The sequence below is a fragment of the Myotis lucifugus genome, unplaced genomic scaffold (genome assembly GCF_000147115.1).
Source record: "Myotis lucifugus unplaced genomic scaffold, Myoluc2.0 scaffold_136, whole genome shotgun sequence".
Classification (NCBI taxonomy): domain Eukaryota; kingdom Metazoa; phylum Chordata; class Mammalia; order Chiroptera; family Vespertilionidae; genus Myotis; species Myotis lucifugus.
The window spans coordinates 780,935-798,289 of record NW_005871184.1 but is presented as its reverse complement, the minus strand read 5'-3'; the positions used below and the strand labels follow the sequence as shown (position 1 = coordinate 798,289).

Below are 17,355 nucleotides of genomic sequence, written 5' to 3'. Positions count from 1 at the left end.
GTCATGAGGTTACATTTAAGCCATCTGGAATACTTAAATGAATACATTCAGATGCTAGAATAAAGCCTCTGAAAACACAACAGGTAACTCTTTTCCTGCAAAGGATGTAGAATGTAAAGGTGAGTAAATCACCTACTAGACACAATGTCTACCAGAAGGATTGTGGTAAAGTTGGCCACAAATTCTCTGATTCTCCTCCCACTGAGAAGTGGAGTCTCTACCCCTCCTCTTAAATGTAAGTGGATTCTGTAGGGTAGAATATAGCAGAAGTGACACTGTGCCAGTTTCCAGGTTTCAGCCTTAAGTGACTGGCAGCTTCTAATTCCTGATTCTTGGAAAACTCATTCCAGGAAGCCACCTGCCAGGCTGTGAGAAGCCTAAGCCATATGGAGTATTCATACCTGTAGGCCCCAGCTGACAGCCCCAGCTGAGCTCAGCCAACTGTGAGCATCAATGCAGACATGTGAGTGAGCCTTTTTGGAAATGGGCCAGTCACATCTCCAGGTGACCCCAGCCTCAGCCACTATGACTCCAATTATATGAAAGACCCCCAGGAAGATCCATGCAGCTGAGCTCAGACAACCCCCAGAACCATGAAACATAATAAATTGCTGTTTTAAGACACTAAGTTTGGAAATGGTTTGTTGATTACTAACCAAATCTAGAACATTAGCCATTTGCTGGTATAGTACTTGAGATAAAATGTGAAAAAACAGAAAATAGATGGTGACATAAGATCTCTGTAAAACTATCTTTCAAACTGGAATGGAGACATATACTCTAATTAATCAGGGAAACCAAGAACAAATAAAAAGAAAGCTCAAGATAGCATTTCACATTTGGAGTATGTTTATGGCACTTTACAGTTGACCATAACCTTGAGGAATATGAATTATTATCATCATTATTTTTTATACTTTTCATCCCTCCCTCCCTTTCTTCCCTTTGTCTACCTCCAATTTCCAAGTTGTTTTCACTCCACTAAACCTCAGAAGGAGCCTCATTCATCTTCATATTCTCCCCATGCCATTTATAGTACATGAAATACTAAAGAATGCTGCTCAAACAGGCACCCATTTGGAGAAGTCTGGTAGGCAATCTTAAAGGTGAAAGGGTAAACCCTGGCAGGGTGTTATCCACAGAAGCCCACATTTTTTCTGCTTAATCAGAAATGATCAATACAGTTAGGAACAGTTTTTGTTGCTGTTGTTTTAGAAACAGTTTTTGTGTATTTTTTAAAGCCATGACAACAAAAATATTAGATGTGTAAACCTTTTTTATACTCATCACCAATTTTAAGACTTTTCTAGAGTGTTTTATAACTCTGTTTTGCTTCTAGGTATTCCAAAGTTGATCACATCTGATATGATTAAAGAAGGTGCTGCTGTAATTGATGTGGGTATCAACTATGTCCACGACCCAGTGACAGAAAAGATAAAATTAGTTGGAGATGTGGACTTTGAAGGTAATAAATTATATCATTCTTGATAAGTAAAGGTAAAGAAAGATTGTATTCTTCATGTTTTGATAGTAGAAAGAGAAAGTTTCTATTTGATGGCGGCAATATTATTAATCAGTGTGACTCTTTCCTCTGAGGGCAGCATGGTGAATAAGAGCGAAGTGCAGTTGGAGCTTATCAAACCGCACACTGTTGCCCTCCTAGGCTGTCATAGGCTCCCTGCATGGATGGAGCTCCCAGTCCAGTAAGCTGGCTCTCCAAGGGAACATGTGTGTCTGTCTGTGTATGTGTGTGTTATGTGTACCTGTTGATCTCTTTAGGAAATGACCTCATTTCTTTATTTCACTTTTCATGCTCAGTCACTAATGTCAGATAGCAATAATTTATTTGAATGTCTCAACTTGAAAGAATGAGAATATATTTCAAGTCTTGACCCTATTTCCTATTTTTCTTGCACTGTCATTCTGCTTCTTGATAACATTACAGTTACTCTGTGTTGATTGTAAAAATCACCACACACTTATGATGCACCAGATGGCATAGACAGCACATGATAACCAGCTTGAGGCAAGAAAAGCTGGGATGTTTTCAGTTCATAACCTTGACTGTGCTTGTGGGATAAACTTACCCAGCAGTTCACTATATCTTATAAGACCCTTCTCTTATATGATAATGTGTTGGTCTCACATCATTTCCATGCATTCTTATGATTAGCTAAGAATATTTTTTTGCTCATGAGGATATTCTGAAAATATTTTAAAGTGAGCATTTGGGGGTGAGTGCATATGCTTAGTGCACTTCAGCTGGCAAACTACTCCACTTGGTAGAATCTATTAAATTAAATTGCGGTTGTGTATCAAAGTATATAACAAAAAAAAAATCACAATGAGAAACAAGCCATGAAATGGACAGGAAAGAGCATTTGTCTGGTACTCTGAAGAGGTGCTTTTAGACCTAGTATTCTAACCCACTAACTTTGCAACCTCTCTGGGCATCGTTGTTATTATCAGTTAAATGATAGAATGGCTCCTTCTAGTCCTAATGCTTGGTATATATTGTACATTCAACTGAGTGCTACCAAATGATTGTGTAAAACCCCATAAACGTTTGTAAGGTCAGATTTTTCTGATCCTAAAAATCTCACTCTTGCTACATTGCTAGTTCATGGAGCTAGAGGCCTAAGGAAGACCTGTACTTAGTAAAGAAGACCTTGCCATGTAGGCCATGACTCAGCCACCCAGAAGAGCAGGCAAGTGGTAGGTTTTGACATGTCGTTCTTCAGGACTTAACCTGAGGTGAGGGCTGATCCCTTGGCTGAGAAGGAGGAACTTTTAACTTGGGTTGTGACACAAAACTTATAAGGTAGCATTTGGCTGCTAATTGCCACAGGGAAAGTGTGGCTGCCTTGAGAGTATTGGTGAAAGTTTCACTAGAACTATAGCCAAGATCAACAAAACGGATGTAGATAAAATCAAGTGCTGAAGGAAATTGTCCTTGCTGAAATCTTTGGCTTACTAATAAAGGAAACAGGACAACTGACGTCAAGTAGATTACTTTGATGGGAATAATTTTTTAAAGAATAATCTCATCAATGACCTATTAGAGGAATATTAAAAGTATGTAAATAATTGCAAATTTAATAATTTATAAAACCAGGAATCATTTTATCTATTTTATTTCTAAGAAAATTCAGATGCCTATTTGTAATCTTCATTATTAGATGTATTGGCCTCAGTTTGAATCACTCTCTCAAAAGAGTGATATTTTATAAAGCTTGTATTAACTATAGTTCTTGACAAAAGGAAACATAAAAATACCCTTTTTTCTTTTTTACTGTAATGTCAGGTTTGTGTTTTGGTGTAGCTATTATTTTCTCTAGAGCACATCTTTCTTCATCTATGTAGGTTTCCTGTTCTCAATTTTCCTCTGCTTCATTCTCTTCTTCCTTTTTTTATTTTTCTCCTCCTTCTGAGCCCAGAATAGAATAGAATAACCCTTTTTAGGGTAATGGCATTGTATAGTGTTCAGGACTAAAGGTGACATTGAGAGAAACAATTTTCCATCTCTCCACTACTGCTCCAACAACTCCCTACCACCTCAGTCACAGATTTGCCAATATTCTTGAAGAGGTGACAGGAAAATCTAGAAGAAAATTATATTGAGGGAAAAGAAAATATGAGAAGCTTTTCTACAAATGACCTGAGAAGATGGGGGCATTTGTATTGTTCTTCATTTAGTAATAACAGTAGCTAGTGTTTGAGATTCTTTCAATGTGCTAGGTACTGTTCTCATCCTCTTACATTAATTATTAATTTTTTATGAACCCCATAAGGTAGGTGTTGTCACTACCCCTAGTTTATAGAGGCACACAGACCCTGAGCATCATGCCTGAGATGACATAGTCATGTAGCACCATTTGTTCACAGCCAGACTCTTGCAATTTCTACCCTCTATTGCAGGAGAGGGGAAACTTTTTTCTGTCAGGGACCATTGGGATATTTCTAACATCATTCGAGGGCCATATAAAATTATCAACTTAAAAATTAGCCTGCTATACTGGTATTTGGTTAAACATTAAATTAACTCACCCCTAATGGCTTGGCAGGGCCAGGCCAAATGATTTCACGGGCCTTATATGGCCCATGGGCCGGACATTCCCCACCCCTGCTACATCTCCACTATTTTGTACTTTACATGGTTAATGCATAAAGTCACTTTTTAATTTAACCCCCAGGATATGTATATATCAAGTTTCAAATGTGCTTGGACAGTGCTTTGGTGTATAGCAATCCTCACTTTGCTTGGTTCTGGTGTGCAGAGATTTCAGTTACCATGATTTAGCTAAATAACACTAGTCTCCCAACAAAGAAGTTTGAATTTTAGTGGTATCCTATCTAATAAAGATGAAATATGCTAATTGACCCTCACACCATCACAAAGATGGTGGCGCCCACAGCCAATAATGAGGGAATATGCTAATTGACTGCCCTTCCCTCAAAGATGGCGGTGCCCACAGCCACAAGATGGCCGGCAGGAGAGGGCAGTTGTAGGCGATCAGGCCAGCAGGAGAGGGAAGTTAGGGGCAACCAGGCCTGCAGGGGAGGGCAGTTGGGGAGGACCAGGCCTGCAGGGGAGGGCAGTTGGAGGAGACCGGGCCATGGGGGGAGGGCAGTTGGGGGCAATCAAGCCATCAGGGGAGCAGTTAGGTGTCAATCAGGCTGGCAGGGGAGTGGTTAGGGGGTGATCAGGCTGGCAGGCAGAAGAAGTTAGGGGCAATCAGGCAGACAGGCAGGCGAGCAGTTGGGAGCCAGTAGTCCTGGATTGTTAGAGGGATGTCCAACTGACAGTTTGGGCCTAACTGGCAACCGGACATCCCCCGAGGGGTCCCAGATTGGAGAGGGTGCAGGCTGGGCTGAGGGACACCCCCCCAAGTGCAAAAATTTCATGCACCGGGCCTCTAGTGTTAACTATAATTGCATAAAGTGCAAACTTCACTGCTAGGTCCTCAGTCCAAAAAGTATTATGTAAATATCAAATGTGGGTTGTGACCAATCATGTCACAAGTTTCTAAGTGTGTTGGTGATTGGCTCTGGCACGTTCAGTTCATATAATAAAGTGCACAGTTCTGTTGACTCCTTGTCCCCCAGTGATAGACCTCATGACATTTTACAAACATAGATCATGGAAAGAGGGAATTACCAGGAAATAAATGAACAATGATGATACTGAAGGGGAAATTTGAAATAGCTGATCAGGAGATATTGACAATGTCTGCATTTGCCATTTGAAAGACTCTAAATATACAGCTAGAGGGATTTACTGAAGGCAAACTTATGGACATGTATAGAATGTCCCAGGACAGGTTAGGGGTGAGGCTGGGATGCCAGACAGATGGGGTAGTGACAGAGGGCAGGCCAACCACAGCTAAATTGGGCCATACTAGTTGATAGGTGGGCCACAGAGTGGGAGTCTGCTTTGAATCCAGGACCCCTGGCCTTGGGAGATTGGGCTATTGCCACTGCCATAGTCCACAAAGTCCCAGTAGTTGGGGCAGTGGTACACTAAGGCAGCCCAAGGCAAGGAGGCCTGAGTCATATTTTCAGGAACCGGAGACAAATCTACAAAAAAAGCCTTGGTTTCCATTCCAGAGCCCAGGGTTGCACAGGGCTCCCAAGACTTTGCATATCCCCTGATTCAATACTAAGGTTCTTGTGCGTATGCCTCCCTGGGTGGGGCAGGTTACCTGCTGTTAGTATACAGCCCATGGATATACCCAGAGTGGGATTGCTGGATTAAATGGTAGTTGTATTTTTAATTTTTTGTGGGACCTCCATACTGTTTTTCATAGTGGCTATACCAATTTGCAATACCTCAGACAGTGCACAAGAGTTCCCTTTTCTTGCCCTAGCTGGTTTTGCTCAGTGGATAGAGCACCAGCCTGCAGTCTGAAGGGTCCTGGGTTCGATTCTGGTCAGGGGCACATGCCCGGGTTGTGGGCTCGATCACCAGTGGAGGGCGTGCGGGAGGCAGCCGATCAATGATTCCCTCTCATCATTGATGTTTCTAGCTCTCTCTCCCTCTCCCTTCCTCTCTGAAATCAATATATATATATATATATATATATATATATATATATATATATAGAGAGAGAGAGAGAGAGAGAGAGAGAGAGAGAGAGAGTGTTCCCTTTTCTTTACATCCTGGCCAACATTTATCCTTTGTCCTTTTGATAGTGGGCATTCTAACAGGTGTGAGGTAATATCACATTGTGGTTTTGATTTGCATTTTCCTGATGATTGATGATGTTGAGCATCTTTTTATGTTCCTGTTGGCCATTTGGATGCCTTCTTTGGAAAATTCTATTTGGCTTTTTGGCCCATTTTTTAATTGGATTGTTTGGTATTTTGTTATTGACTTGTGTGAGATTTTTATATATTTTGGATATTAGCCCCTTATCCATATATGGTTTACAAACCATATTCTCCTATTCTATCAGTTGCCTTTTAATTTTGTTGTTTATTTTTGTTGTGCAGGAACTCTTTAGTTTAATGTAATCCCACTTGTTTTTTGCTTTTGTTACTTATGCTTTTGGTGACATATTCAAGAAATCATTGCCAAGACCAATGTCAATGAGCTTTTTTCCTATGTTTTCTTCTAGGAGTTTTATGGTATCTTATGTTTAAATATTTAATCTATTTTGAGTTAATTTCTGTGAGTGGTGTGAGATAGAGTCCAGTTTCATTTTTCTGCATGGGGTTATCCACTTTTCCCAGCACCATTTATTGAAGCGGCTGTCCTTTTCCTATTGCATATTCTTGGCTCTCTTGTCAAATATTAATTGACCCTTTATGTAGGGGTTTATTTCTGGGCTTTCTATTCTGCTCCATTGGTCCATGTGTCTATTTTTATGCCAGTACTATACTGTTTTAATTCCTGTAGCTTTGTAGTTTGAAATCAGGAAGTGTGATGTATCCAGCGTTGTCCTTTGTTTTCAGGATTGCTTTGGCTACTTTGGGTCTTTTATGGTTCCATTCAAACTTTAGGATTGTTTTTTTCAATTTCTGTGGAAAATACCATTGGAATTTTTTATAGGGATTGCATTAAATCTATAGATGGCTTTGGGCAGTATTGACATTTTAACAGTACCACTTCTACCAATCCATGAGCATGAGCTATCTTTCCATTATTTGTGTCTTTGATTTCTTTCATTAAAGTCATGTAGTTTTCACTTTGTAGATCTTTCATTTTCTTGGTTAAATTTATTTCTAAGTATTTTATTGTATTTCATACCATTGTAAATGGGGTAGTTTTCTTTATTTCATTTTCATATATTTCATTGTTATTGTACAGAAACACAACATATTTCTATATGTTGAGTTTATGATCCAGCTTTCGTATTTCTTGATTAAATGGTAGTTGTATATCCTATATCCAAAGGAAATGAAAATAGGACATAGGAAAAATATCTGCACTACCATGTTTATTTCAGCCTTGTTCACAATAGCCAAGATATGGAAACACTCTAAGTGTCCTTTGATGGATGAGTGAAATAAAGAAGATACAAGATAGATAATAGATAGATGGGGAGATAGAGATAGATAAAATGGAATATTATTCAGCAATGAGAAAGAAGGAAATCCTGCCATTTGTGACAACATGGATGGACCCTGAGGGCATTATGCTTAGTGAGAGACGCCAGAGAAAGATTAATACTGCATGGTCTTACTTATATGTGAAATCTAAAAAAGCTGAAATCATAGAAACAGAATAGAGTGGTGGTTACTAGGGCCTGGAGGTAGGTGGATTTGGGAGATGTTAAATGGTATGAACCTGCAACTAGAAGATAAGTTTTGGAGATATAAAACACAGCATAATGATTGTAGTCAACAATACTATATTATAAACTTCAAATTTGCTGAAAAACTAGATCTCAATTGTTCTCATCACAAAAAAGAAATGATAATTATGTGACATGATATAATTGCAATATGTAAATGTATCAAATCAATGGGTTATACACCTTAAACTTACACAATGTTCTATCTTAATTTTAAAAACCCACACTGCACAGGATTTTAGCTTCATGCTGGGAAAGTGGGGGCAGGGATAGGGACAGAGTCTGTCTCTCCTGGTTCTTTGCTTTTCAATGCCCTATGTGCCCTTTGGGTCATCCTGTGAGGCTCTGTGTGCCACTACTGCAGGGCACCCTTTCATGGACAGTGCCCTCCTGGAGCTGGCTCACCTCACCCTTTAGGCCTCAGGGGATAGAAGGATGCAGGACCAGGACCAGCTCAACTGAACAACTGGGAAGATCAGTTTTCATGATGGAGTCTGCTTGAACTTGGAGAGGGATGTGTAGATACAAAGGGGTGGTCCTAGAGAGGGAGGAAAAGAGGGTCCTTAGCCCAGCTTCCCTGGAAAATGAGGGGAAAAGAGAAGGCACAGACCCTGAGCTAGTCTGTCTGTCTACTCTCCGTCCTACAACTCGCTCTTTTCTGAAACTGTACCAGAAATGAGACACCCCAAGCCTTGGAGGGGACACATAGCTGAGCCCACTCCTATTAGCAAATTCGTCCTGAACCATAATTCCCAGCCCAGTAGAGGCCCAGGGGCTTCTCTTACCTCTCACAACACTCTTTTGCAAATAGAGTTGAGGAAGACAGTGGGAAGAGGAGACGTTGCCCATGGCCCTCTCAGGAATCCCTAGAGGCCAGAGCAGGGCTTGTGACTGGGATACTGGCAGGGGTGGGAAGATGCTATGTGTCAGACATTGTTATAGGCACTTGGGACACAATAGTGACCTAAATAGGCAAATCCTTACCCACGGGTAGCTTACCTTCTAATTGGAGGAGACAAATAATAAATAAATACATACATATTAATATAATATCTTAGGCAATGTTTAGTGTTACAAAAATTAAACAAAATGAGGGGGGTTAGAAAATTGTGGAGTGAGGCTGTTTAGAAAGGGTAGTCAGGGAAGGCTCACCTCTGACCTGAACAAAATGAGGGAGAGAGACGTGTGGATATGTGGGAGAGGAACATGCCAGGCATCTGGAACAACAAGTGTGAAGACCTCGAGGAGCAGCATGCCTGGTGGAGCTCAAGAGGTAGCAGCAAGGGTGCCATATCATGTGGGGCCTGTGGACCATGGAAAAGAATTTGGATTTTCTAAGTGCAATGGAAAGCCACTAGAGGATTTTGGGGGGGAAAAATAACAGTGGACTTGTGTTTTAGCAGGATCACTGGCTACTGAATAGCAAATAGATGGTAGAGAAGTAAGGGTATAGATAGGGTACCTATTAGGAGGCTATTGTAATTATCCAAATAAGAAATTATCCAAATTGAGCTTGGTAATGGATGACTGTGTTAAGACGTGGTTAGATGGTATTATAATTTAAAAGGAGAGTTAGAATGATTGGGTAAATGATTAGGTATAAAAGAAAGAGAAGAATCAAGTATGACTCTTAAGAATTTTCAAATACACAAGAGGGAAGGTGGCAATTCTAGAATCCTTTTGAGATGAGTCTGAAAGGATCAATGAATTTCACCTAAGTATGTGTAATTACGTAAAGAGTTGGCAGAGGGAAAAGGGACTCTTTTCAGGTAGAGGGAACAGCAGATCAAAGGCAAGGAAGAAAAAAATTACAGAAAGTCTTTCATACTCAATAGTAGGCCCAGCATTGCATGTTAAATGAGTAAAGTATGACATTGTAACAATTGTGGCCAGAATAGCTGGAGCCTTACCTTGCATCCTTCCAAAGGATCTCCACTGGACAGGAAACCTCTCCTACAGCAAAAAGGACCCTATAATTTGGGACTCCATTTGGTCAGATTTATTCCTCATATTTGAAACCCAATAGTAGAAACATGAGGACAGAAGAGGATCTAAAACTATGTGGAAGCCTAGTACTATGTTTCTGAGAAAGTACTAGAAATGGAACTAAAACACCTGGAGTGCTCTTAAAGCAGTTTTCATCTATATTTTCTCTTATTACAGTTGCTTCTAGATGTCTTGTATATGCATAGTGCTCCACATTTGAAGCCTAAGCGTAACCTTTCACTCCATGCTTTTTTTATATTGTGTCCAATCTTTCATAAAAGATTATGGAGTCAGGCTGACTGAGGTTTCAAGCTTAGCTCTGTTGCTTAAAACAATTAGGCAAATCACTTCGCCTCTCTGAGACTTGATTTTATCATCTGAAAACTTAGGTAATAATACCTATCTTAAAAAGTTGTTGTGAAGATTAAATGAAATAATCACCTCACATGAGCTGATGTATGCGACTTGCTAAGCATATGGCTGGCAGAAAATAGTTTGTGTGTGTTTATGTATGTACACACTACTCACCTTTTCTCTCCATCCCCACTATAGTACTAATCTAGAAATATATAACTTCACATTTCAGTTACCACCCTGCTCTTCTTTACTTTTCTGGCCTCAGCTCTCTTCTGTGTAATTACATCAAGTCTGTTCTTTACCCAAAAGTCATATGAATCAACCAGACTCATACTTATCCCCATCTTCTCCTAACTCCTAAGCAGATCTCATCTAACTTACTCATTTTGCTCTTAACCCTTTACTACCTTGAACTTTTACTTAGTTCTTCCCTACTATACGTTATGCCTCTGTAAGGCAAACTTCTTGCCCTGCATTTCTTTTGTATCTCCATCCCACATCAGCTCTCAGTCATCTTAGTCAGATCATTGGTCATTTGTATGACCATCCTCTGCACTTATAAATGTCAAGTATTACTCTTACAGAGATAATTCTTTAAAGTTGCCTTAATGGCAACAAAACTCCTACTCAAGGTGACATCAAACAAAGTATTAATCTATAGCAACCCAGATCTAATAATGATACATACATTGAGTCATTGTTGATTGACTCAACACATATTTCTCACCCAACACACCTTTAAGGTACCAGGCATAGTCCCTGCCTCACAGAACTTATATTCTCTAGATTACATGTTAAAACAAGCTTATTTTGAAGTATTTTCAGCACTATTTACTCCCAAGTGTGTGTTGTACAAGATGGAAAACTAAGAGCCTATTACCAAAATCTAAGAACATAGGACTATTTTTTAACTATATCACTTTTACAGAACTATTAATCTGTGATATTGTAAAAAAAAAAACACACACACACACACACAAAAACAACAACAAAAAACAAAACAAAAAAACAACCCACAAATTAAACTTACTCCCTACCAACTCAGTTTTCAGTGTTAATCATTTTATTTGATGACTAGAGGCCCGGTGCAGATTCGTGCATTGGTGGGGTTTCTCGGCCTGGCCTGCACCCTCTTGCAATCTGGGACCCCTCGGAGGATGTCAGAGAGACAGTTTCATACCAATCCCCGCAGGCCAGGCTTAGGGACCCCACCGGTGCACGAATCCATGCACCGGGCCTCTAGTATGCATATAAGATTTTTGGTTAATCTCTTCCCACCCTCCCCGCTTCTCTCTGAGATTCATCAGTCTGTTCCATGTTTTCATGCCTGTGCATTGAGCATCTGCCCTCTTGTGGTCATTGTGCATCATAAATACTGGCTGGACAGCCAGTCAGCTGGTCGGCCGGTTGCTTAGGCTTTTATATATAGATATATGTCTTAGTCAGTTTGGCCTGATATAGTAAATTACCATAGCCTGAGCAGCATAAACAACAAGTTTTTATTTCTTATAGTTGGGGATGTTGGAAGTCCAAGATCGGGGTGCTACCATAGTCAGGTGGTGGTGAGAATCCACATCTGGGTTACAGACAGCTAACTTCTCATTCTATCCCCACATGGCACAAAGAGTGAGAGAGCTCCCTAGGGTCTTTAAAAAAAAAAGCATTAATCCCTTTCATGAGGGCTCCACCCTCATGGCCTAATCACCACCCAAGGCCCCACCTCCTAATACCATCACATTGGAGATTAGGATTGCAACATATGAATTTTGGAGGGACACAAACATTCAGTTCATAATAATACAGTTGATCAGTTTGACTCAAAATATCAACTATTTATGGTAGATGATTACAAGGTAGCCCAAAAGTCCAGCTTTGGTATAAGGGAAGACCTAACACTTAAACCCAGAAGTGATCTTGTCCAATCATTTTGAAAAAGTTGATGGAAATTTGCAAATGCCTCTGTTAGAGACGCTGTTACTAACACTGTGGTCATAGTACCCATACAGGTCATTTCACAAAACAGATAGAGCCACTGATAGTCACTACAAGATCCCTGTCATCAGTGAGCAAACTATCTCCATTGTTGCTCATTATGGACAGGATGCTCATTATGAAATCTAGGACTTTTTTTATGAATAGTTTATTGATTTTTAGAAAGAGAGGGAGAGGAAGAGAGAGAAACATCAATGTGAGAGTGTGACATCATCCGGCTGCCTCATGCATGCCCCCTACTGGGGATTGAGCCTGCAACCTGGGTATGTACCTTGAGCTGGAATCAAACCAGCAATCTTTTGGTGCATGGGACAACACACAACCAGCCAAGCTTCACCTTCCAGAGCAGTATAATATATTTAACATTGATTGATATACTCTTACAGTGAAGAGTTAAAATTAAAGCACAAAAAGGGCATCCACAAGAACAAGAGAAGTGCCTGATGCCCCTGCAAGTCCTTTTATTCTTACACTTTACGATGAGATTTTTTTTGCAGTTGTTTCTCAGGGCCCTCATATTAAAATACAAAGATCTATGAGAGGGAAATTTATGTTGTAGTATCTTGGGTTATGATAACTATTGAGATTTAAGGCTCTGCCAGGGGATTTTGAGGATACTCCAAACAGACTATGTAGCTTACAGATTTTCTACCATAGAATAGGAATATTCATTGGCTTGAAGGAAATGGATTGGAGAGGATGATAGGACTAAATGATGATTTTTTTTTTAAGAAAGTAATGAAAGAAAGATATTTTCAGTCATTTTGATAGAGTACTAGAAATATCATAGCAGTGATCACTACTCCTGATTTCCAAAATAGAAACTGGCAATGATAGCCAACAGCATCCATGGTCAGAGAGGAGGTTCCACTAGTGGATCATAGAGTTCATGAAAAGAAATTACTGATTTGTTATTTGGCTCCACTGAAAGCCTTCTATGTGGTGTGAGCAGTATTTGTATGTATTCACATCTGTGAAGCAGGTAACTAGATATATATCTATTTGATTTACTATAAAGAGAAAAGTAACTAAAGCAAAAAAAAAAATGCTTAGCCACCCTACACACACAGATAGCATGGGAACTAGGGGAAGGAACTATTTGTAAGCACAGATCACCAGCCTAATGAGGCCAAAACAATCTATGTATATAAAAGCCTAAATGACCATTAGACCATTCAACCAGTAGCAATGACTCACATTGACCTTCAGGGGGTAGATGTTCAACGCACAGGCATGGAAACATGGAACAGACTGATGAATCTCAGAGGGAAGGAGAGGGGAGAGGGTGGGAAGAGATTAACCAAAGATCGTATATGCATACTAGAGGCCCGGTCCCTGTGCACCGGTGGGGTCCCTTGCCCTGGCCTGCGGGGATCAGGCCAAAACCAGCTCTCCAACATTCCCCGAGGGGTCCCAGATTGCAAGAGGGTACAGGCCAGGCCGAGGGACCCCACTGATGCACGAATCTGTGCACCGGGCCTCTAGTTGGTATATAAATGTGGATCCAAATGTCATACTCTTGTACTCCATTAGTGCATTAATCCTGCCAGTCCCATTACTGCACCACAGGGGGCCATGATAATGAATGTCTTAATATATGTGGAAATCCTACAGAAACCCCAGGAATCAGGCAATCAGATAAATGCAAGAGAAAGCATAGTAAATTGCCTCTAGGGCACCTGATTCTTGTGCCTTGCAAGAGTTCAGTGGTGAGACATTCACTTGTCCAGGAGCTCTTTCCTCCCTCTGGCTTATCATGCTCTTAAGTGTCATTTTTATATCAACCACATGAGAAAGTGGAGTGGTTTCCATATTACCTCCTGAGTCATACTATTTCCGTAGACCTATGCCAGACAGGTTTTTCTGGTTGTTATTCATGCACTTCATTCTCCTGAAGCTTGTCTCCCCTTCACTGTACTGGATATGTTTAAGAGGTCATGCCTTAAATGGCCTGCATTTAGAAGCATGGGAAAATTCTCCAAGCATTTAATTTAGACAATTACACATATATACTAGGAGGCGGAAATTTACATGAGAGGAACAATAAATTTTTCTTCTGCTGCCTTGCCATGGGTAAGGAATCATCCCTTTTCCTTTTGGGGAAGGGAGTTGGTTTTCAAAGGGAGTTGCAGCATTGTTGGAAATCTGACATGGGCCATAGAGAACTTCCTTCAAAGTGACAGAGAGCTGGGCAGAATACAAAGGGAAATGAAATGTTCCTATAGAAACTTGAGACATCACTTCCTCCTCCTCCACCCAGAAATAGATGTATGAAGCACAAATATATTCTTTGACTTTGCCAAAATATACAAGTTGTAAATTGTATTAGCAAAATTAATTCTGTTTAGATACACCTGGAAATTCCATTATTTGGGACCTCTGGGTACATACTGTGCTGATGCAGAAATGCACTATCTGCCTGAGAATCAGTGAGTTTCTTAACAAAGAAAGCACTTTGGTGAGAGTTTGCACTATTAAGCCCAGGCCCTGGGAACTTGCGAACATAAAGTTTCCAGAGAAAATAATGACATGGAACACACAAGCCAGAGACACCTGTCATGAAGCATGGGTTGTCAGGGCCAAAGGTTCATGATCACATACTTCTTCCTTTTTCTTATCAAAACTGTGAAAGGGCGTTTTAATGTCCCTTATGTTTCTGTTAGTGAGTGTTCTTTATGAGTAATATTTGTAAACCTTGTAACCATGTGTCACCCCTGGATTTTGGAGGCACAGTGAACACTGAACACCTAATTTCTTCCATCATCCTTGCCATCACCTAAAATTAATAACTTTTGCTCCTAAACTATAGTTCTTGTCCTGATATTGAATAGTGCCTGTCATCAAGTAAGAATAATAAAATAATGTCAAGCTAATTCTTTCTTAATTTTTTCCTTTAGAAATCTGAAATCAATAACATGAAAAAGAATAGCTGTCCACATAGTGGATAAAAGGGAACACAAAGATTAGATATATATTCCAGGCTGAAAAATGATTTCTTGAATAAAAATTTAATAACATACAAGAACCTAAACTTGACAAAAATGCAGCATGAATTCTCCTTTATTTTCATTTTCTTCTGAAAGTTGTTTAGTATTCATTTTTCTATTCAATTTCTCATCTTGCAAAACTTGCTATTATTAAATACTAGAGGCCTGGTGCACAGGTTTGTGCACTGGTTGGGTCCTGGCCTGCGGGGATTGGGCCGAAACCAGCTCTCCCTGAGGGGTTCTAAATTGCAAGAAGGTGCAGGTCAGGTGGAGGGACCCCACTGGGGTACGATCAGGGTCGAGAAGGGATCACGGGAGGGCTCCAGGTCATGTCTGGCCCATCTTGCCCAGTCCCGATCTGTTGGACCCCAGCAGCAAGCTAACCTACCAGTCGGAGCATTGGCCCCCTGGTGGTTAGTGCACGTCATAGTGACTGGTCGAATAGTCGAACAAACAGTTGAACTAACGGTTGGACACTTAGCATATTAGGCTTTTATTATATAGGATATAAATTACCAAATTCATTCACAAAAGACTTTCTTAAAAATGTATTTACCTTGAACACAGTAATACAGCTGTAGTTACTCCAGAGCCCTCACCTCGGGGTCATACAGCCATGACCTCATCTCAGCTCCATCTCTTTCTACTCTCTCTTTTCACTGTATTCTATGGTCATAATGAACTTATTTCAGCTCTTCTATTGCATAAGATTCATTGTTATGTCCAAACCTCCTTCACTTTTACTATTCACTGTGTCTGCATTGCATTCGCTTCTTTCTTACTCCCTCAGGCATCCATGAGATCTTGACACTTTTCTGTCACTTTACAAATGTTTCTCTGACCCCCATATCTGATTTCTGTTCCTCTTTGAAGTGCTCATACAAGTGCCAGAACTTATTTCAATCTTAGCACATTTCACTTTATGTTGTGTTCCTCGTTCCCTCTACCCCAGATGATAATCTAACTTCATTAGAAAAGATGCAAACACAGAACAGGAGTTTAGTTTCCCATTTGATCTTATCCTGCCTTAGAGTATTTATAAATATGTAAATACTTTAACCATTGCTCTTAATATCCAAAATGTTCAACATTATCTGCTAGGCTCTACATGAACTGGCCTTTCCTTGTCATCTCTTGCAACTCTTCCCCTTCGCTCCTATGTGTCAATCACACTGGCCTTCTTGCGGTGTTTCCAAGAGTTCATGCTACCTTCCACCTGCAAGAAGCTTCTTTCCACCTTCATCGCTAACACTGTTCCCTGACCAGGAGCACGGTCTACTCCTCACGTCTCCATTTCACTGGGAAAAGTTTGAGTCATCAGATTTCTGAACTTGACATAGATAAACCCCACATGTGTATACAAAACTCAGGCTCAGTTAGGTCTTCTAACATTTACAATGCAGTGAACATTTCGTTTGTAGCACATTTTATAGCCTAGATCAACTGTTATTTAATTCATTGTATTTGTAATATGCATCTCCCAACTAGACTGTAAGTTCTAAGGGACAGTGACTATGGCTGTTCTCAAGGAACCTTTGCTATAAATCTATCTGGGCTGGTTTGTAGCATGTGTGGGAACAGAGAGTAATTGAGTTAGGAAAATATGCAAGGGTTAGGAAATAATGCAAAACAGGATGCAGGGCCAGGCTATTAAAGATCTTAATTACCATGACAGAGAATTTATATTTTATTCTAGAGACAGTGAAGATTCATCCAATGTATATAAACTGAAATGATCTAATCTGTGTTTTAAAGACTAAATCTGGCTGCAGGATATATGTCTAATATGGTAGAGACTGGAAACCAATAGACTATTATCATAGATTATAAAAAATGACTGCACATATCTCCAATCTCTACATGAACATCCCATTGGCATTGTGACTTTACTATTCTTTCTATTCCAAGTCTTCAAATTTGAGTTTGACCATGTGAAATCTATAGAATTTACTTTGCAGGGTCTAAAGTTCACAGAGAGGTCATTCAAATTGTCAAGATAATTGTTGCCTTTCCTCAAAATAATCTTTTTCTTCTTCTTCTTCTTCTTTTTTTTAGGAACCTGCTTTAAACATGGCCACGTCATTTCCATCTAAGTCTCATTCCTTAGAGCAAGTTCCATGCAGATAATAGGAATTGATGATTGTCCTATTTGCTTAAGAGTTGTAGTGACTTTGAAATTATGTTGACTCTGTGAAATTGAATTTAACCATGGGTTTCTATAATACTGTTCATGAGTC

General features: G+C 39.9%; 1 protein-coding gene across 2 annotated transcripts in view; it reads left to right on the top strand.

Moving 5' to 3' along the window:
• Nucleotides 1-17,355, top strand: part of MTHFD2L (methylenetetrahydrofolate dehydrogenase (NADP+ dependent) 2 like) — a 94,607-nt gene that overhangs the window by 70,494 nt on the left and 6,758 nt on the right. For both annotated transcript variants that reach the window (XM_023758642.1, XM_023758641.1), the window contains exon 7: nt 1,340-1,465. In XM_023758642.1, coding sequence (XP_023614410.1) covers nt 1,340-1,465 — 126 coding nt within the window. The remainder of the gene's footprint in view (nt 1-1,339; nt 1,466-17,355) is intronic.